General features: G+C 41.6%; 1 protein-coding gene across 11 annotated transcripts in view; it reads right to left on the reverse strand.

Annotated features, from left to right (window-relative positions):
• The window catches only part of Ebf1 (EBF transcription factor 1), a 387,708-nt gene that overhangs the window by 76,730 nt on the left and 289,260 nt on the right, over positions 1 to 21,718 (reverse strand). For all 11 annotated transcript variants that reach the window (XM_076937012.1, XM_034505153.2, XM_076937011.1 and 8 more), the window contains one exon: positions 5,967 to 6,093. In XM_076937012.1, coding sequence (XP_076793127.1) covers positions 5,967 to 6,093 — 127 coding nt within the window. The remainder of the gene's footprint in view (positions 1 to 5,966; positions 6,094 to 21,718) is intronic.

Genomic DNA, 21,718 nt, shown 5'->3' on the forward strand with positions numbered 1-21,718 from the left:
GAGTGGTCCAATTGCATGGCACAAGAGAGATGGAAGTCAGAAATGTTAATCCTGCCAATTAAGATCAACTGTGGGGAATATCAAAATTACCTACTCCAACTAGTACATTTTACAATGAAAAAAAGATGAGTCTAATATACATAAGACTCTATCCTAGATTTCTTGGTAAGTGCAGAACCTGAGCTATACTACTGGCCTCTGTCTCTGATAAGACGGTGGCTTTTCAGGAGTTCCAGGCAGCAGTGAATCCACATTTGAAAAGGCTAAAAGGACAGGAGATCCATTAGGTTCTACCTCTGCCTCCCACTTAAAAAAGAATTATTTTGTAGGGGAAACTCTGTAGGGGAAGAAGGAAAGCCCAGAGTTTTGTGGACTGGAAGGTCTTGAACCTGGAGTTGAAGCTGACTCTAGCCAACTCTGAGGGAGGTTGGTGATGGGCTATGCCCATGTTACCGTAGTATCCTGAAGAAGAAAGGAGGAATTTGCAGGTAAAAAGAGGGAGCAAGCCCATGTATTTTTCTTGGGGGAAAAAAATCAGTACCAAAGAAGTTTCCAAGTCAAGACAGATATCAAAATATGTCTTATCCAAGCCATGGTTTGGCCTCCAAATGTCCATGCTCTAGATTCTGGGTGCCCAATGTGGCAGCATTAATAGGTAGAACCTAAAGAAATTTGATTAATTTAATTGGGCTATTGGATGTGCTGACCTTGGGAGGGATTAATGTACTCCTTTGTAGACCCCTGCTTAGTTCTCATAGGTGGTTATGGTGAGTTCAAACCTGAATCCCCCAGCCTTCAGTCTCCTCACATGACCACTCTGACCTATGCCTACTCCACAATGCCATCCACCATGATGTGAGGCAGCCCACGAGGTCTTTTCCAGGGGCCAAAAAGATGGGACCATTTGGTCTTAGACGTTCAACCTCCAAAACTGTGAGTTAAATAGTCCTGGTTTCTTTATAAGCATTCAGTCTAGGTTATTTTGTTTTAACAACAGAAAGTAAAATAATTATTTAAAAATCCATTTCTTGTTTTCATAGTTAACCATGCATTGCCTTTTTCTATTCACTGTTGCTTCAGTGTCCTGGTGCCTATGGTTCTGTTACTGAAAAGCCTTAAAGGCAAACCTTAAATTGCTGGGAAGATAAGGACGATGGTAAACAAGATGTGAAATATTTGCTCTAGAAAGAGGACTCAACAACGAATGGGTGGGGCTTCAGCAACTGCTCAGCAGTTCAGAGGTTTTGTGCTCTTGCATTAGACCCAGGCTTAGCTCCTAGCACCCATATGGCCGCTTGCAACTATCTGTAAGTCCAGTTCCAGAAGATCTGATGGCCTTGCCTGTACTCCATTGGCATTGGGAATGCACATGGAGACAAAACTCTCATACTCAGGAAATAAGTTTGTTTGTTTGTTTGTTTTTTAAAGAATGTATGACTAAAGAGACAATAGCCACAGTTTAATGCCAACGCTAGAACCTGGCTTCTTTGTAAATGTTACACATTTCTCTGATTCTAAAAACAACCCCAGCAAGCTATCCATTCCTTCTTGTAAAAATGAGGTGACTGTGGCTCAGAATCATGGGATTAGATTCTCCCGGAAACGGTAAAACTTCGAGCTCAATCTATATCCATTACCTTAAATGGAAGTACCCAATCCCAACGCAGCTCTGTATTACTGGCAATTAAAAGAAAACAGAGTAAAAAAAAAAGAGAGAGAAGAGAGAAAGGAGGTGGAGAGAGAGAGAGAAGGGTTAAAAACAAATATGATCAGGAGAGAAAAATAAAGAGGAAATTAAGAGCCATCGAGAGCTGTAGAACTTACTTTCCCGCAAGACCCATACTGAGGGCAAACAACATGTCCTGCTCATGCCAGGGAGACGTACAAGTGGAAAGTAGTTCAGGAAACAGTTTCATTCCTCAGTTAGTACGCTATTTGGATAGGCTCTTACAGGGACCACAGTCAGGTGAACACGGTTAGAACGGGACAGCAGTTGGTAGAAATGTTCTGATAGGTTGCTCAACCAGCCAATCAGTTAGGCTGTCAGTTGATCACCCATCAGAGCTCTCCCCAACCTGTGGGGAAGGGATATGACTTTAATTATAGCCCTGATACACAGGGTAATAAAGTTAGGTGTATATCATCCTGTGGTCCTTTTTTATTTTAATTAATTTTAATTTTTTATTTGTTGATTTTCCTTGGGCAGGGAACCCTTTCTTGTGAAGAAATTACCTGAATGAAAGCCAAGTGCTAACTTCAGATGGATGTGGGCCCTTGTTATTAGAAAACCCAATTCTAAAAATTTTAAAGAAACAGCTAAACAGCTCCTAAGGAACTTTTCTCAGCATCCAAGCTCATGGGAGCCTTAGCAGGAACGATCATGCTCAGAAAGGAAGCAGCTCATTTCGAGACTGAATGGCAGTGAAAACAAAACATACAAAGGGATGCATGAGTGTACCGGGGAGACCCTGCAGTTGGCGAGATCTGGTGAGTCCTGTGATCTTGAACTTGGTCTACCTGGATTGACTGACCAGATACAAGATCATAGGACTCTGAAAACCATCCTGTGATGAGATGGGGTTTTCATTTCTTTCATTTAGAAACATGTAAAATGTAAGGTCAGCCCTGCCCTCACATTTGCAAAATAAAAAGGAAACAGAATAAAGTTTGATCTGTCTACTGCTGTTGGGGCTTCTATGCTCTGGTTAAGTCAGGACTCACTCTTTCCATGACTCTGATTGGGCAAAGGCAAGAACATTATATATCTAGTGAATAAGATCACTCGAGACTGAGGACCAGCCATGAGGAATTGCATCCAGCATTTTTAAGAGACTGGGGTCAGCCTTCAATCTGTGTTTAGTTGGACTACTTCCTCCAAAAGGTGGGTTTTTTTATTTTATTTTTTTTTTAAGAGGTGGGTTTTTATTTGCATCGACTAGACCAGCGTGTCCCTTTATGGTTTTATTTTTCTGGTTTTGCTTAACGTAGATTTTTAGAGCCTTTCACATTCATATATCCAAACTCTCTCCTAAACATTCTGAAAACAGTGGGAGTGCCTTAATTGGGGTGTTATTCTTCAGTTCTGTGATATTTTCTAGTTTCTTTTTAAGGGAAAATTTCCAGTGACATTCCATTAAGAAACGAGATTCATTTGCTCATCCAGAAAGGCAAGCCTCACATCTTGAAGTAGTATGGATGTTAAAGATGAAGTGTGAACTTCTGGCAGCGGGCAGGAGAGGGGCCTGTATGAGCTCAATGACCTAAGGCATTGTTTGGATACAAAAAACATGCAGGCGTCGAGACCCCTTCTCCATGCCTTCACTTGTAAAGAGTAACAAGCAGAAAGATAAACTGAGTAAGCCCCAGGAGCTGGGAGGCTAGCCATGACTAAGGACCCATCACAAGGACAAGCCACATGCCAGTGATCATGAGACTCAGAAGTTTCCTAGTTAAAACCACGTGACGTCACTGTAACTATGAATAGCCAAGGAGTCTTTGTCCTCATTTCTTTCCTTATTTTTCTAACACAAGAAGAGGCTAGATTTCTTCCTAGGATATATTATGCCTGGCATCTTCTTGTCAGTGGTCTTCAGTTGAAGGCATGAATTCTTTTGTCTCTTCTTTAGATTCTCACAAATGAACATATCAACACACATTCCTCCAGAATTCCTTCCCTGAGCTTGCAGATCTGCTGTTTTATCGTTCATTTTAATTCCAGCCTGATACAGCTTTCCCAGGATGTGATTTCCAAATTGGTAGCAATTTTTGAATGGTTTTTTTAAAAAAAAAAAAAATCTCAAATACTGTTGGTTCAGTCAATCCCTAGGGTTGGTTGATTGGTTTTTTGCAGGGGAGGGGGTGCTTTGTTTTGTTTAAGAATTTATGTAATGGTAGTGATTTAAAAAAAAATTTATGACCAGGTGGCTCTAGGGTATATTTTACTGAACACTGATTAACAATAATTTCTTCTAAATGAGACTTGACCACAAAAGGGAGCCATTAATGAGCAAGGACATTGTCACCAAAGCAGAAGCCATGGCTGACTGCTTCTGGTGCCTCCCACCCCACCAACATTTTCTTTTCTGTCTTCTCTTCTTCTTTTCTCTTTCTTGTTCTTAATAACAGAGTAAATAAGCAACCATCGAGGCCTAAATGTTTTTTGGCCAAAAACAGAGTCCAAACTCCTCAGAGAAAACATTTGGCCTCTGTGGTTTTGTAATATGTTCCAGAACAGCAAGTCCAGCAAGGGACACTGTGCAAAGCTCCCATCCCCTTGGAATGACGGTGGGGAATGTTACAGTATCAGAAATTTCAATTGGTCCTTTTCCTGTGAGCCCATAATGAGGCTTATTTAAAGAAAAATAGAAAGAAAAAAAGAAAAGAAAAAAAAACTTACAGTGCTATCTGGAAGTTCTCATGGGAAAAATGAATGGCAAGAAACCCTAGATTTAAAAGACACAGCTAATCCGCTATTTTGATTGTTCTTCAAAACTTATGCTGAACCAATGAGCCTAATTAAAAACACTTGGCCCACTTCTATAAAGCATCATAGCTTTCTCTATGCTTCGTTTGTATACACCACAAAACTCCAGATAGACCTTTTCTTTCTTTCTTTTTTTTTTTTTTTTTAAGCGCTCGCTAACAAAGTGCTGACTTTGTTGGGATGGCTGAGCTAATTTCGTGAACTCAGTGTGAAACCTGAGCTAAACAAAATTGTGGTAATTTTCCTTAATTTGTAAAAGTGATTGGAGTGCAAACAAAATTTTCCTCTTGGGTCAATCCTATAATTTTCAATTAACTAAAACTAATCGACAGGCAGGCAGCAACCCTGTATTTTGTTTAAAGGGCTGGGAGGCATTTCCGAGGGTCAAAATATATTAATTTGGTTTTTATGTCTGTCTGTCTGTCTGTCTGTCTGTCTGTCTGTCTGTCTGTCTCTGTCTGTTGGTGGTGGGTTGTCATTGTGAGAGACAGAAACAGGGTGACTATAAAACATGCTTGGTTTGCTTCATAGTATAAAATTGTAGGGGGAAAGGCTTTGAGGTAGAATGTTAGAGCAAAAAAACATGAAACCTGCCCATTGGATTATGTGTTTTAATTAGGATGTGCTAACAGAACTGCTTCTGTGCTCCAGACTCCTTTGTGTGAAACCAACTTCCCATCTACATGGAGAGAGGCCTGGTGGATCCTCAATAATAAATGGAGAAGAAAATCTGTGACTGGCTCATGGGTGTAGCTAGCCAGTGGATGTGAAGCCAAGGGCCCTTAAATTTACCAACGACTCCTGTGGTTCATGATATCAGCGTACACCTCACCTTTGAGCATATAAGAAACAAAGAGTCTGCCCACCCCTTCCAAAGCAGATGCTGAATTCAACAAGATCCCTGGATGTTTGCTTTGCCTATTACACATATTTCTACATCCTGCCAGCCCAGGTCCTGCCTGATTGGCTATGCCTGGTAGGAGGGATTACAGATGCACCCTGTAACCTTAGCTGCTTACCACAAGGCCATGTGCCAATGCTGTTGGGGGAGGGGGCAGACAAAATGCAGCTTACTGGGCAGAAAGCTCCAACCCTGAATAAACTATGAAAACTACCAAATGTGTTTAATTCAAATGCTGTGGCAGGCTAGAAGAAAGCAGTACTGTTCATCAAAGTTCAACCCTGCTCCATAAAGCAAACTCCAACAAGCTGGCCAATCTACTAGAGAGAGACCTTGGTCCTGTCTAATATTGCCCTGCTCTCTATTTCTCTAAGTAGGCAACCAGTTATTTCAACATGCAAAACCATCACATCTCCACAAGCTTTCAGTAACGATAATCAAAGCAATTTCTCCGGTCCTGTATTTCTTGAGATGGAGAAAATCTGTCTTAACAGAAACAAGATTAAACACGCGCACAAGATCAAGTTAAACATCTCATGAAGTCAACAGTGCTCCGTGGTCACCATCTGCAGGCAGGCTTACCTGTGTAGATGAATCTGCCTGGTGTCCCTTTGCAGAACTGCTTAGACTTGTAGGACAATGTGACTTCCACCACGCCGGGGATGTGCCGAGGAGGTGTCTGAACACGGATGGCATGAGGAGTTATCAACTGCAGGAGACATAGAAGGAGGAAGGGTCATTGGGATACGTAAAGGACTCACATCACAGCTGCCCTACCGCTCTCTATAAACAGAGCTCTAAAACACATCATTAACCTGTCAGTGGACACAATCTGGATGGAAGCGGTGGAAAAGATGCCGACAACAACGTTTACAAGTGCTCTGCTTACAGCCGCAAATAGCATTATCTGGGTTTTCCTTCACAGCAGGCCCTGTATTTCCCCGGTTTGGAAAGGGAACCTGGCCTAATGAAATGGTTTATCTCCTACAGGATATCCTTTGGAAAACCTGTTTGCAACAGATGCCCAAATCAGAGGAGAGCTTTGCAATGCCTTTCCAGAGGGCATGGGCCTGGTGTTTGAACTGAGCTCTTAAACACATGGAGAGCAACAGAGGTAGGAAACAGTAGGCCCGGGCATTCTAATTAGCTGCAGAACACATGTATGAAACGTCCAGAAGACCATTTGGCACATTAACTACCAGAGGCGCAATCAAACCGTTTTAAAGGGGAGAGCAAAGGATCTGCCTCCCTGGAATAGCTTAGGGCTCTGGATGAACTAAAGGTTCTCCATAAAGGAGAAATGAAGGTTGGGGAGAGGGCTGCTGGATGGTTAGCCTTCCACTACGCAGCAGCACATGCACAGTGAGGGAGTTCATTTCCGAACTCTATTGGCAATCAAATTATACTATAAAGCAGAATTTATTTTTTATTACTCTTACCTCGGTTTATATAAAGAAAATGTTATTAATGGTCATAAAATGGGCATTATCTAGTTCTTTGAATAAAAAGAAGACCATCCCTGGCATTTGACTGCATGACCTGTGACAGAGCTGCATTCTAAAGTATCTCTCTCTGTGTGAAGTCAGCAATGGCCCATACAGCTAAACACTGTGGCATGCGCTGAACACACAGTGGATAGAATATCCTCTATGGGCAGTTCCTAATGAGTCAATGCTCGCTTATGTTTATACTGTTGGATGGCAACAATGTAGAAGGAGGTTTTATGTAAATGTGAAAACCACCCAGTTGAAGTGGTTTGCCCGAGAATTGTGGGTAAGGTGATAAGAAACCAAACCCAGCCCCTGGTTGCCACCAAGGGAAACTGTCTTAGCACCTTGTGATGGGCAGAAGGATGAGAAAATTGTTCATGCCAAAATCCACACCTAAAGTTCCTGGAAACATAAGAGAAAACCCTGGGCTAAAGTCATCTTAGGGCTCAGAAATCCTTTATCCTCTTCTCTCAAATACACAGGAAGTCTGGCTTACTGGCTAGAAACTGAGAGCCACAAAGAAATATTGCAGTAAAACCATGCCATAAGGGAACTCTGGAGACCAAGTCTATTGCTATGGCTGGTGTTTTCTGGAAAGCTAAGGGTTTGCTCGCAAAAGGTACCAATGATATTGCCATGAAATTTTGCACTAGGCTGGGGAACTGCTGGACTCTAGAGGACAGCCTGATAAACAGACAGAGTATCAAACTAGCTTCTAAATATGTGCCTCTATACCCATTGGTGAGCACAGCTCTCAGCCCTTGTCAAAAATGCATCTTTGTGCAGGAGACGGTGGTTCATATGGAAACGCATACTGGTCAAAGCACAGAAAACAAATCTGTGGAGGGATCAGCTGTAAATGGGACATCTAGATCACACTGCCTTCTACCAACACTCAGGAACCACATCTACCTCTAGCTGAGGAGTTACTTGTGCCTGCTAGTAGAGGGAGAGTCAATATTCTTTATAGATGTGGCCCCTGGTAGGTGGAATGTGCTCCAGCCAAAGCCCCACCCATGTATGCAGGGTCAGCACAAATAGACTCAGTAAAAAAAAGAAAGACAAAAAGAAGAATATGAAGTTGGGAGTTGAAAGAGGGATCTCTAAGTATAACTCATGGAGTGTCTGGATATAAACAAAATACATTGTATACATGTATGAAGTCCTCTACGAATAGAGAAAAAAAGGAAAAAAGTATTCACATTGAAATCCTTCCAAAATGCTTTGAATGCTGTCTAAATCCTGGAAAATGTGCAATGTAACTTAACTTTGATAAACCACGGTCATATTTGGAATCACCTGTCTTATGTCTTGCTGTAATACATTAAAACACTGAGAGATTGCTGAAGTATGAAGTGCTCCCCAAGCCCTAAATACTTCCAAACAGTTAAGCCCTTGAAATGACTTCTGTTTTATTCTGTGCCTTTGTCCTCTGCAGCTTCTAATCTGCACTTATAATCTGTAGGCATATAAACAAGGAGACCAGATTTAATACTGTATACAGAACAACGATAGAGGTCCAGATCCTTCTTTGCCTAACCATGCTTGGCTACTCTCTGCCTCTTTGTAGAAATTCAGATGATTACAATATTCACAATATGACTCCTAGAAACATATTTACTATGTGCCATGAAGAATTTCAAGCTTATTTTTCTTCCACTGAACAGTTTTTGAGACCAAGAGAAATTCTTGAGTCCGCATGTCTATCCTTAAAAGTTACTAAGGAGAGGCAGGAAAGATGGTTCAGTGGTTAAGAGTACACTAGGTATTCTTACAGAGGACCTGGGTTCAGTTTTCAGTACCCAACACCCACATGGAGGCCATATGTAATTCTAGTTTCAGGGTATCCTATGTCTTTTTTCTGACCTCCATAGATACCAGGTGTACACATGGTATATATACATACATGCAGGTAATACACTCATACACAAAAAATAAAAATAAACAAATCTAAAAATATGTTACTAAATTAATGCATCCCATACATGATATTCTAAGCATTACTGAAATAAATTCATATGTAAATGTGCTCATAATTCTACTAGATGCTTGACTTCAGAAGACACAATAATCCTTACAGAAGTCCATTTTTCTTAACCCAGTATAAGTAACATGTTCCCCAAATAAGTTACTCTCAAAGGGGCAACCCGACTCGCTCTGCACTTATCTCCCAACGGAGCATGGGTTGCTGTCTATATTGTTTCAATATGGTAAGGAAACAAAGGACTTCTTAATGTTTGTGGCTTCAATAAGAAATGAAGCAAATATTTTAAAGTATTATTAAAGAGTTGGAGGGATGGCTTAGTGGTTAAAACTGCTTGCTGCTCTTCTAGAGAACCAAGTCCTTGGGTGGCCTACGACTGCTTTTAAATCAATCCAGCTCCAGAGGATTTTATGTCCTCTTCCTGTCTCTTGGGGTACTGCACACATATGCACACACACACACACACACACACACACACACACACACACACACACAAGTATATCCACACAAACACACAAGATCAAAATAAAAATAAATCTAAAATTAAAAGAAGTTAAGACAGTAATAATATCTACTCTACATTGAGAGTGTTTATCCCTAAACTTACAACTTTAGATGTGATTTATTTATCTTCTTTGTGTATATGTGTGTTCATCCTTTATGCTTTCACAGGAAGTAACACTATAAATAAACTACTGTGGGAAAATATTATCAAAATTAAAAGTAGAATGATGCCAGCTTGGAGTATTATGTATACCATGTGAATACACAGAAATTAGATGTGTAACTGCACAGAGGAATTCTCAAAATGTAGACAGTAACATGTTAACAAAAGTGGCCTCTTTGGTTAAATGCTATTTGGTAGAGTACACATGGAAGGACCCATGGCTTCAGCCACATAATGTGGCAGAGGATGGCCTTGTTGGACATCAGTGGGAGGAGTGGCCCTTAGTCCTGTGGGGACTCCATGCCCCAGTGTCATCCTGACATCCCCAGGGGAATGTCAGGGTGGGAAGACAGGAGTGAGTGAATGGGTGGGGGAGCATCCTCATAGAGGCAGGGGAAGGGGGGGATAGAATAGGGGGCTTTGGGAGGGAAGACATGGAAAGGGGATATAACATTTGAAGTGTAAATAAAGACAATATCCAATAAGAAAAAGAAATAAATTCTTAAGGGAAAAAAAAAAGTGTTCTCTGGTGAAGTTCAGTTTCCTCTGACTGCCTCTCTATTTTCTCCAACTCTCCAACAGCAAATACCTATGAACATTGCAGTCCAGGGAAACCATTAGGCACAGTGTGAAGATGGGATACTCATGGACTCTTCATGACCTGGAGAGGCTTCCCAGCCACCAGGAAGCAAGAACATGGTCCCCTCTGGCTGCCTATATGAGTGTTTGTTTTCTCCAGACTCAGATAGCAGAGCCAGAAGAGCCCTGTGGTGCAGGCCCAAAAGACACAGGCTCATTACACACTATGAGGGGCAAAGAAGCCTCTGAGAGAGAGACAGATCCAGATGTGGAGGTGGAAAAATAGGGATCCTCATGACAGAAGCAGGGGAGAGAGCAGAGAGGACCAGAGCAGACTGAGAAGCAGCTGCACATGTGGAGGCAGCAGTCTGAAGAAACCACCTGCAAAATCAGAAGGCCAGAAAGGAAGCATGGGTCTGTGTGTGGTCTCTTGTAGCATCCGAAGGACACTAGGAACAGGAAAGCATGATCGGGGCAGTTGGAGTATTAAGGAAAACAGGCTGTAGAATCCTGGGGGAAGGCGCATCTTTGGGAGAGCTATATCCTCTGAGGAACCAAAGGCATATACTCTCTATAGCTCCCTCATCCTCAATAATGAAGGTGATGACCTAAGCAACAATGACCTTTTGTGGTCCTCTCACGGTGCGCTCAGCACCAGCCTGAGCTCTTTCAGTGACTTGTGCCCGATAGACTTCAGGGGGCAGGTATGGCTATTAGCTGGTTCATAGGTAAGAAAAGTGAATTTCAGAAAGGCTTAGAAGCCTAACCAATTAGAAGCAGCAAGCTCCCCTGACTAATGGCTGTCATCATCATGCTGCCACTGTCCTGTCTCTCTAGACTGCTTATCATTTTACAATAATTTCTGGACTTGATCCTCTTTCTCTGCCTTTGAAAACATCAATTGCATCCCTAGTACCTCCTTTACCTTCCATATCTGGGGGCACTGAAAGCACACAACTGCTTTCCCTGTGAAGCTAGGCTGAGAACAATTCCCCAGCAGAGCTCAGAAGCAACTCCACCATCAGCCTACATGCCTTCTTCTAGCAACTGGCTTTATATAAAAGAAAAGCAATGAGAAGTGCTGGGCCATGTGCAAAAAGAGTACTAGAAGACACACACATGATTTCAAGTGTTCCTTACCAGCTTCATAACCCTGAACTATCTTTTACATTGGAAAGTCAAATAAAAAAAAAAAAAAACAAAAAAAAACAAGTCTATAAAAAGACTCAGTGGAAAAGAGAAAATGGAAGGGGCAGTTTGTTATTGTTCTATGGAAAACTAATTAACACTAATCATAAAAAAAAAAAAAAAAAAAAAAAAAAAAAAAAAAAAAAAAAACCCAGAACCTCTCAAGTAGGATATAGACTCTGGGCTCTGCAATTGCCACAATCCATGCCTCAGTTTACCAATTGTATCATAGGCTACAGGAGCTCAGATCTTCTCTGTGGGAGCTCAGAATAATATTAAATATGTTTTGTATTTGGGTAGTGCTTCTCCAGGGATGCCAAAGCACCTTCTAGATTAATTTTTTAAATTTATGTATTAATAATTCGCACAGCATTCTCCCTCCTTCTCAATTAGAATAATAATACCCATCTCTTTTGAGATAGGCAGGGGGTGCTAAGTGATGGACATGGAACAGACACTTAAATAAGGAAGCTGTAACACAACACGTAATTAAAGCTTTGAGACCAAATCCACCTTAGGAGCTCTAAAGAGATATGAGTGTCCGTAGCCAAAGAAACAGATTTGCTGTTCTTTCTGGAATGTTTGTTTTTGTGTAACCAGGAATGACATTTTAAAAATATATCTATATTTCAGGGCCAGAAAGACGGCTCAAGGGGTAAAGGTGCTTGCTGCTAAGTCTGGTGACCCAAGTTCAAGTCCCTGGGACCCACATGACCAAAAATAAAGAATCAACTCCCATAAGTTATCCTCTGACCTAAACACACACACACACACACACACACACACACACACACACACCATTATAAATAAATAAATAAATAAATAAATAAATAAATAAATAACTGTAAAAAGTTTTAATGAGAACAGCAAAGTTCAACCTCCCCATGTGTCTCATGGGCTCATCCATGTTATTTGGGTTGCTCCTACCTAATCAGACTTCTCTCAGGCATTTAGGTCTTTCATTTCAATTCGATCTCTCAGGGAATGGAGGGAGGGAGAGAGGAAGGAGAGAGAGTGAGTGAGAGAGAGGGAGAGAGGGAGAGAGGGAGAAAGGGGGAGAGGGAGAGGGCCAATGTTTAGCAAAAGAGGTAGGGTCTCATGAATCTCCTAAAGATAAACTTGGTAAGAAGACATTTGAAACTCAAGTCTCAGGAATAAATCCCATAGGGGCATTAAACCTAGCTTTGGAGTAGCCAGTGATGTTTCTGAACGCTGTCTAAAATTTCTCTCAATATAGACACAGATATAGATAGGGACCAGAGGCCCGCCCACGGTGAGACTTTTTTAGCTGTTGTCTGTGTTCCTTGCATAGAATATCAGCTCCGTGAAGATATACCCTTGATCTGTTTTGCTTTTACTGGGTTCCCGGGAGTCAGCCAGACCTTGGATTAAGTCAGTTCTCATGAACTACTCATCAAACACTGAATGATCAAACAGCAAGATGCCATTAAATAGCCCTCACAAGTAAGGTAAAGACTGAATAAACTTCTGTGTAAGTGTTCAGAAAAAAAAATGACCTAGGGATGTGTAGCTGAGGGCAGAGCAATTGCCTAGTAAGTCTGAGGGTCTGGGTTCAATCCCAGAACCACCAAAAGAAAACAGAAGAAATAACCAATCCCACCCCATTCAAAATTCTTTCTTGTTCCTAAGAAAAATAAATAAAAATAAAAACAAAAAGCTTTTTGACTTGGCCACCACAAACCTCCTGGTATCATCATTAAGCATTCCAAAAGAATCCACTGCCTGGCTCCTTGGACCAGGAAGTTAACCGTGACCCTCAATCAATGTAGTTAATTGTCTCAAAACAGAACAGCAATGAGATCGATTTCCAAAATAACAGATTGGGAAGAAAGGAACTAAAATAAACATGCTGTGCTTCCACGGCCCCTGCTTTTGTGGGTTTATTTATTTATTTACTTTGTAAGTTGTTGTTTAAATAAACCTCCTCCAGCTCCCTTCCCAGGATGTAGATCTCAGGCCAGCTGGGCTGCACCGAAAGCTGGATTGCATCCTGACAGTCTGGGAGCTGGAGAAGAGCTGCAGAGCAAAGGTCCAATGGAGGCTCACAGCGCAGCCCACCCCTGGCTCTAAGCAACACAAGGAGCTATATTCAGACCAGCCCGACTGTGGCTCCTGACTCTAGCGTGTGTTCCTGCTTCTGTGCTCCTGCTTAGAAATTAAAGCCTAAGAAAAAGGAAAGCCGAGTGTATTTCTAGAAAGGGCTAAATACTTGTTCTCAAAGTTCAGTTTATAGGGGAATTCTGCTTGTGGAATGGGGAAAGGGGAGCGGGTGGAAACCCCACAGTGAAAGGCAAAATACTGACAGGGAACGAACCTTCCTTTCACCAAGAGGGCTCCACAAAGAGTGGTTTCAGGTCTTTCAAAGGTATACAGGATACCAAAGCAATAAGATATAGAATCATCTAATATGCATGTGATGTAGTTCATATTTCATATCAATCCACTGGTATTTGCACATACATTCAGCAATGTGCCATTTTGCATGCCTTTTCAGAGTGAGAGATAAGTAGACTCTAGAGAAAATTGAAGTGGAACCTCTTTGGATGTGGTAGCCCTACACCGCTCTGGCTTGAAGTCCTTCGAGGACACATGATGTGCATTGTGCTGTTTTTAGCAGAATTTCTTAAGCCTGGCTGCCAGCTCTTTCTTAGTGACTCAGAGCTGAGCCACCATGCTTATGAATAGTCATCAATGCGCTGCCCAGTAATGTGGTTCTGTGTCTGCTTTTTAGGCTTTTTGGTTCTGCCCTGGACACAAGGCTATCCTTTCCCTATTGCTAAGCCTGTTCCTAACAACCTGGCTCTGGCATGCTGCTTCTGAGATGTACCTGGGAAAATGATAACATCCCTTCCCCACCCCACACCCCTTGATAAGACTCCATCCCAAAGTTCTGTAGACGTAACATTACTTTGACATCATTTCTCTAAATTGTGAGTTGTGCTATGTTATCAGGAGACTGGGAGATGGCCCAGGACTCAGATGGACTAGAGTTCAAACCCAAGCTTTGCAAATAAGCAGCTGGAGGTTAGAGGACTTTGGGAAGGCCTCAGTTTTATATGGGGTACTGGAATGGGGATCAACTACCTCCAAGTAACATAAGTACTCATATCAACCCCTCAAAAGGAGCTATTCTTTCTACTACCCAACCTTCACCATTCCCAGTTGACTTCTGCTAAGATATTTGTGTACGTATATATCATGCTACAACTATATCTGAACATCACTTGTATTAATGAAAACTAAGTTATATCTATGCCATAGTAATTGAAGCCCCATCAGATAAAACAATTGCTAAGGGACGGAATGAGTGTATGGAATTCGCGAATTAATTAATGACATTCACCAAACATAACACTGCTGATATTCAGGGCTTTGTGTGAAGTGCTATGAGGGGTTGGGCTGAATTTTACAAGGACATCACCTTCAAGGGAGAGGGAAGATCCTTCACTTCAACCCTTAAACTATTTCTATATTAAAAAAAAAAAAAAAAAAAAAAAAAAAAGACACTAGCTCATTTAGAAATGATTCCCCATAAAATTACTAGGGCTTGAAAACTGTTCTCTGAGTTTAATGTAACTGATCCACACAAATAAAATGCATAATTCTGTATCGTGTCTCTTCCATATAATAGGTAGTTAATACATTAAATCAATATAGACATTGAAGCACAAATTTAGGAAAATTCGACGACTGTCAATTATGTTAAATTGCACACGTTATCAACTTTGAATTAAAGCATGGGGGGTGCAAGGGGCAGAAGAATATGGCAGAGCGAAGTGCATGAAGCCAGCCATAAGAGAAAAAATCAGAACCCTGAAAAGCACAGGCTGCTACCAAGAATCACTCAACAGAGAAGAAGGGAAGCTCAGGCAGACTGTGGGTGCGGATGTGGAAAAGAAGGTACCCCAGGGTGTTCTGCATGAACCCCAGAATGAAGACTAAGGGAGAGGAACCTAAAGTGTGTGGTAGGAAGAGGAAGTCTCAGTTCAAAGAGAGAAGGGGTATCCCAGAAACCCCAGCACTAACTGTCTAGGAAAGCAACACAGTGCCCCACAGAGAGCTCTTACCCTTCTTATGTGCTGCATGGCTGTAGCCAGGTGTGGGTTCTCTTTGCTTAGACACATCCTGTTCCCGTGGAAGTTATGGGTATATACACACACTCCTCCTGAACACACTGTCAACTTGCTGAAAATGTCAGCTTAAAGTCTTTTTTTTTTTTCCTTCAGTATCACATAATTATCGATAGAGAGGGGAAATGGCAAGTGACTTGGCCATTAAAGATAAAAATATAGACTAAAGCACTTTTAGGAATAAAGTGAGCATGGGTATAACCATGTAACTATATTAAAATAGTCATTAGACCATTCCAGTCTTTCTTTTTTAATATGCTAGCTCATTTAGAAATGATACCCCATAAAATTACTTAAGCTTGAAAGTTGTTCTTCAAAGTCCCGAGGAGCACTTAACAGCGAATGGGGGAGGGAGAAACATTCTTTATTGAGAATTTGGCCACTGATAGGATTCCCATGCTCCAGAGGATGGCCCCGCAACCATACGCTGGTGGGTAGCACTAACTAAACTTAGTGGGTTATTAAAAGAACAGGCATGCAGCTGGGAAGAACATGTTGGGGGATATAGAAAGAATGGGGATGGGGAGATGGAGGTGGACATTATAATTCATTAGATGCCTGCATAAGAGTCTCTCAAAGATAAAGAAAAAAACTAAAGCCATATTCAAAGTTACAGATTTTGAAAAAGACCTTAAAATTGTTGTCCAGCATCTTCTGAGTGTTCAATGGGTATATGCTAAAGAAATATAGTTTTTGAAGCAAAAAAAATATATGAGAGAAAATTAGATGGCTATCAATTATTTAAGATCTATACATTAAATCAAATTTAAATTCTATCTGTATCTTTAGGCCTTAATATATACATAACAAAAATAAATACAAATGTTTACCTTTAACCATATACTCATTTTATATACCCTCTATTATAAAATTTAAAAGAGGTGCTAACTGAGATATTATCTTCCCAATCTGTCTTTGGTTCTTTCTTAATTTAGTTGAATTTATTTTATTTACCATGTGATGTGGGTAGTCACTAGCATGCTGAGATAAAATGTACCAAGTTGGGAAAGCTGGACACACTCATGAAAGTATATTCAAAGCCTACGGGGGAAAATATGAGAAAATGAGATATGACCCAAAGCCGAGTGGGGGTGAAGCTGGTTTTCAGGGGAGCTGGGCTCTAACCTCAGCACAGAGACTCACACATGCTCCCAAGACAAGTCCTATTTCCACTCCGGAGACTTCTCTTCCTCTCAAAGTAAAAAGGCTGTGCTTTGTGTCTCAGACACATTCCTGAAGGCTTTGTAACTCTCCATGAAGTCCAGTAAAATTCAAGGCTGGACAAAATGTCCTGGGAAACTTGCTGCAGATTGTATACATGTGTCATTGCCATCCATTCCTGAATATCCATCATCAGGAAGCAAACTCTGTTTTCATGACAGCCCTTCCTCTCTGCTTTGCAAGTAGAGGACAGCAGACAGTGCAGACAGATAAAAAGCATTACAGTGCTATTAAACCCTCCATTTCCAGGTTGGGGTTTCAAGTTGCAGAATTGCTTCCCAGGCCCTGCAAGCTGTCATTTACCTAATTCCATCCACCCCCAAATCCCCCTCTCTCCACCAGCAGCCTCCTCTGACTTCATCTCCAGGAAGTAGGTTCAAACAATACCCTTGCTCTGGCTGAAGCATGCACCCCATGTGTCAGGCTAATTGGTTCATATAGCTATGGAGTGTTGGCCTCTCCAGTCTCAGCTGAGGGTACCACCAATCTTTAAATAGAGCTGTCCTACAAAATCACATGGCATCTAATGCCAAGTGCACACTGACTAAAACCAGATACAGAGTATGAGAGAAAGTCTGTTCAAAGCCTTGAACCAGTAAAGAATGATGGCCCAGAGCATTCCAGGTCTAATCTGGATAATACTCCACAAATACTCACATGATTTTTCTCACATCTCTCCAGCCTCCATCACTTTCACCATTGAATTTCATAACTTGACTTCATTATCATAAAATCAAAATGGATGTCAGCCCTAAACAATATCTTTCCTGTAAGCTGATCCCTAAGAAGAAGGGTTCTGTAGCTACAGACGCTTGAGATATGTTGACATCCTAAGGACTCGGGGTATGATGGGGCCTCAATAGTTATCCAAGGATAAGTTGAATGTTTCACTTAATATTGACCACAGTTAATGGGGTAAAAAAAAAATTTCATTCTCTCATCTGGCATTGGGCATCTATCAATATCCCAAAAGCTAGCATTCCATGTAGCTATCTGGAAGATACTCTGGTATATACTTCTTGTTTGGAGCAAATACTAGAGGTTGAGGGATTGAACTAACTGGAGATGCAGCAATAGGGAGAGTCAATGTTGTGGCCAATTAAATTGTTTCTGTGCTGTTCTAAGAATCCTTTTGCAAATGGGCATGCTGTCTGTGGACTGCCAGGTGTGGTCCAAAGAAAAGAAAAGGAAAAAAGGTCCCTCCTGCCCACATCTCTGTCCACTTCTGGTTCTAGTGGACGAGTTCTGGGGAGAATACTATAGAGAAAAGGAACCTTGCTACAACTGGTTTTTTATTTGTTTTTTGTTTTGTTGCCTTTGCCTTTTCAAGTTTTTATTTTTATACATGTTTGTATGAAAAAGAAAAGCATAATAATAATAATGACCACCAATTACAAAGGACTAGAGCAGGAACAGAGTAATGAATCACTTCAGTCTGGGAAGCAGAGACTCTCAATAATGTTAATATTATAATACAAGCTCATTCAAGTATTTTACATTTTTTGTCCTATTGAATGTGATAAATCGTCATTTCCAAATGAGAAAACTGAGGCCCAGTCACCAACACTGAATAAATCCCTATTTTCTGAGTAATAAGACTAGAGTTACTGCCTAGTTTTGACTATTTTTGCCCATTACTAACCCCTATAAATCTATACCATTGCTTGGAATATAGTCTGCCATGCTCCACCCCACCCTCCACTCCTGTCCACCAATCCCAAGGTTGCACTCAAAACAAAACAAACAAACAAAATAGGCCAATTAAGTACCTTAGAGTTCATCCTCCTTGTTATTTCTGAGATTGAATAAAAGGATCAGGACAGCCTGAAATATCTACCCTAGAACCATCCAAACATAACTGAGACTTGATTGGTTTACTCAACCATCTCCTTCTGACGCCTCTGTTCCCTCTGTCTTCTAGAACCTTGCCATGAGTTGCAAGCCACAAATTTAATACTAGATTATATAAATGTTATGCAACTCTCTAATTTGTTTCATGGGAGCAAGTTGTCTTTCCAAGTAAAACACCAGATCCCACAAAGCCCGACTTTAATTGCCTGTGGTACCTCTCCCAGTGGTAGACAACTGGAGGGCAAGCCAACTGCTACTCATTGTTTCAAAATTGAAAGAATTCAGAAGAGATACTGAAACGATGATGATTTGTAGAGAACAGTAGCACAGCTAGGCCCCTCCCTGCTTCACAGCCACATGAGAGGTAACGCAAAAGCATGAAGCCCATTTCTGGTCAAGTTTAAACAAAACAAAACAAAAACAAAACAAAACAAAAAAAAAGAGACTCACCTCACATTCAACATTAGCTCTCATCAACCCTGGTGGTTTTCCTCAATTTATATATAAACACTACAATGCAATTTTTTTTTCTAAGTAATTGAGAGTAGGGAAGAAGACCTTAAGAATATCAGTAAAATAATTGAGTAAAGGGGGGATAGGGAAAAGGGCAAGAAACAAAACAAAAGGATGGAAAATGTAACCAGGAGCATCCTGTGAGGGTGAGCCCACAGAAGAGGCACCCATGGAGTGCCACCTTTCTCTTCCTCCCCCCTCCCCCCCCCCCCCAGGGACAGCAGGGAGCCAAGCTAAACCACTCATTTGCAAAAGATGATGTGGTTGGGGGAAGAGATCAGGGAGAGTAAATTACTCTGGTCCTATTTTCTCTGCATCTTTCTCTCTCTCTCTCTCTCTCTTTTAATTCTTCAGCTAAAAAAAGACTGCGCATAATAGCATCAACTGGTAATCTACACCGCTTGTCCTGCCTCACCTGCCTCCAGTGTTCCATCCGGGCTGTGGAATTGGAGAAATGGAGAAAAGATTTAAAAAAATAAAATCTACTTCAGATTATACGTACTGGATTTTAAGAGTCGGCATGCCCACCAATCATATGGTTAGGAATTAAGACATTGGATAAACAGGGACCCAGTTCTAAAGAAGAAGCCCAAGCAGGCTAATTGTCTTGCTCCTCGGCTATAGCATGTGTCTTTTTTCTCAAAAGGATAAATTCTCAGTATAACTTAATGACTCCAAACAAAACACCCACAGCTAGAAAGCAAAAGGTCTCCCTCTTACCTCTCTGAGAGTGTGCATGTCATTCCCATAAGACTAGCAAAGGTGCCAGTACTGATAGGGACTGCCCCAGCTGCTGCTGGGGGGGGGGGGGGTGCATAACTCTTGGGAGATAAGATCTTCAGATGGGGACCATGGTCCAGGCAAAAACAGAAATTGTTTGGAGGTTGACCTCCACAATAAGTCCCTTCTTTATCTTGGGAAAACTTAGCACTAGACCAACTTACTAGCTGTTCCCTAAGCTCCAGGTCCTGTCCCTGAAAGAGAATGGCACTGGCACCGTGGGCAGCTGTCCCCAAGCTTGTATGACAGCCATCACAAACACCTGGCATGCTGCCTGGCTGGAAGTAGGGGCTCAAAGAATGCCAGCTACTTACAGTGTATTTTCCCAGAGCTTTTTTCATAGATACCAGATCTTACACTATTGAGCTCTGATCCTGTCCAATCCAAGCCTTGATAAAATGGCTATGAACTTGACTCATAATTTATTTTGCTCAAAAAACAAAAGATGGCCACATAATTCCATGTTTGCTTCATTATCTTTTGTTTAAATTTTATGATTATCTGCCATCATCACCTCCACCGTGGCTATCACTATAACTCTCTGCTATGGCAATCACTTGGCTTATTCTGGACCTTTCTCCCTGAATTTCCACTTTCTTTTATTGTTCGCTTGCTCAGATTATATTTGTTCTTGGTAATAGGACATCAGCTTCTTGAAGATTGTACTGTATGGATCAGATCTGATGTCTTGCACTATCTGGCTATGTGACCTTGCTAATTCTACAAGGATATCTGCTAAATTCTCTTAGAAATCACAATATGAGTTTTTACCAAGACAGAACTCCTAATTTAAGACATAGCTCCCGAGGACACTTCAGTGGAGGAGGAGAGCAAAGAATCAGCAGATGTCCTGGTGCTGTCGTCCTGGAGGCCACCTTGCCTGAGCAATGTAAAGCAGGGCTCAGGTGCCCACATGACAGTGTCAGTAGGGACCCAGGGAGAGGAGTAGATGTACAGCTTCTGCGGATGCTCCTTTTCACGTGTTCTGTGTAGTTCTTTGAAGCAATTTGGTTAGCCTATGTTAGATGCTGATCTAAGGCAGAGCCTCCTTGGGCTGGAATACACATTCCTTCAGGATACCTTGAATCAAGTGTCTTTTGTCAAGTCCATGACACTCGTTGCCCATTCTGATTCCTAACCCAGTCCTCATTTGATTTCCAAAACACACAATAAGGGACCACCTTGAGTTTATTCTTTTGCATCTCTATCTTTCTCGATAAACCGTAAAAAGAGTGACAGACATGTTGAAGGTGTGGCTCTCAAAACCTAGAAAAGACTGATTTCATATAGGTCCCTATTCACATCAGGCTGAGGACAGCAGCGGGCAACAAAATAAACCATGGAGAGGATCCTTCTCACGCGGCCCCTGATGCTTCCAGGGGAAAATGGAGTACAGTTGGCGGGGACAGGTTTAGTACACTTTTCTTGCCCAGAATGTTCTAGCTTAGATAACAGTTAGTTGGATGGACTGAGAAACCTGGTTCTGATTCAGCTTTATAAGAGCTTTAATGCTCTGGCCAGAGCATTAAACTACCAAGACTGCGCAGCATGCTGGCAAGGGTGGTTGCTCATCAAGCGGACGGCTGCTGGTACAAAGAGCTTGTGGGTAGCTTTAAAATGGACAAGATCCACTTTGGTCTGTTAGTTAGGAAAACATGCCCGACTATTGCAGCCAATTCTCAGTTCATTCCTCTGGTCCCTCCAAGAAGAAAACAAATAGAGCACCTAGAGGAGCCAAATGGTGGCACCTGCTAAGAGGAGTAGGATCAGAAGTCATAATGCTTGTAGGATCAGAAGTCACCACGCTTGGTTCCCACGCCAAGGCTGACCCTCACTTCTTTGTGTGGATGCAAACACATTGATCCTTCTGAACCCTCTGGGTCACTACTCTTAGCTGAATGGCTATTTAT

The sequence above is a fragment of the Arvicanthis niloticus genome, chromosome 6 (assembly GCF_011762505.2).
Source record: "Arvicanthis niloticus isolate mArvNil1 chromosome 6, mArvNil1.pat.X, whole genome shotgun sequence".
In the NCBI taxonomy this organism is placed as follows: Eukaryota; Metazoa; Chordata; class Mammalia; order Rodentia; family Muridae; genus Arvicanthis; species Arvicanthis niloticus.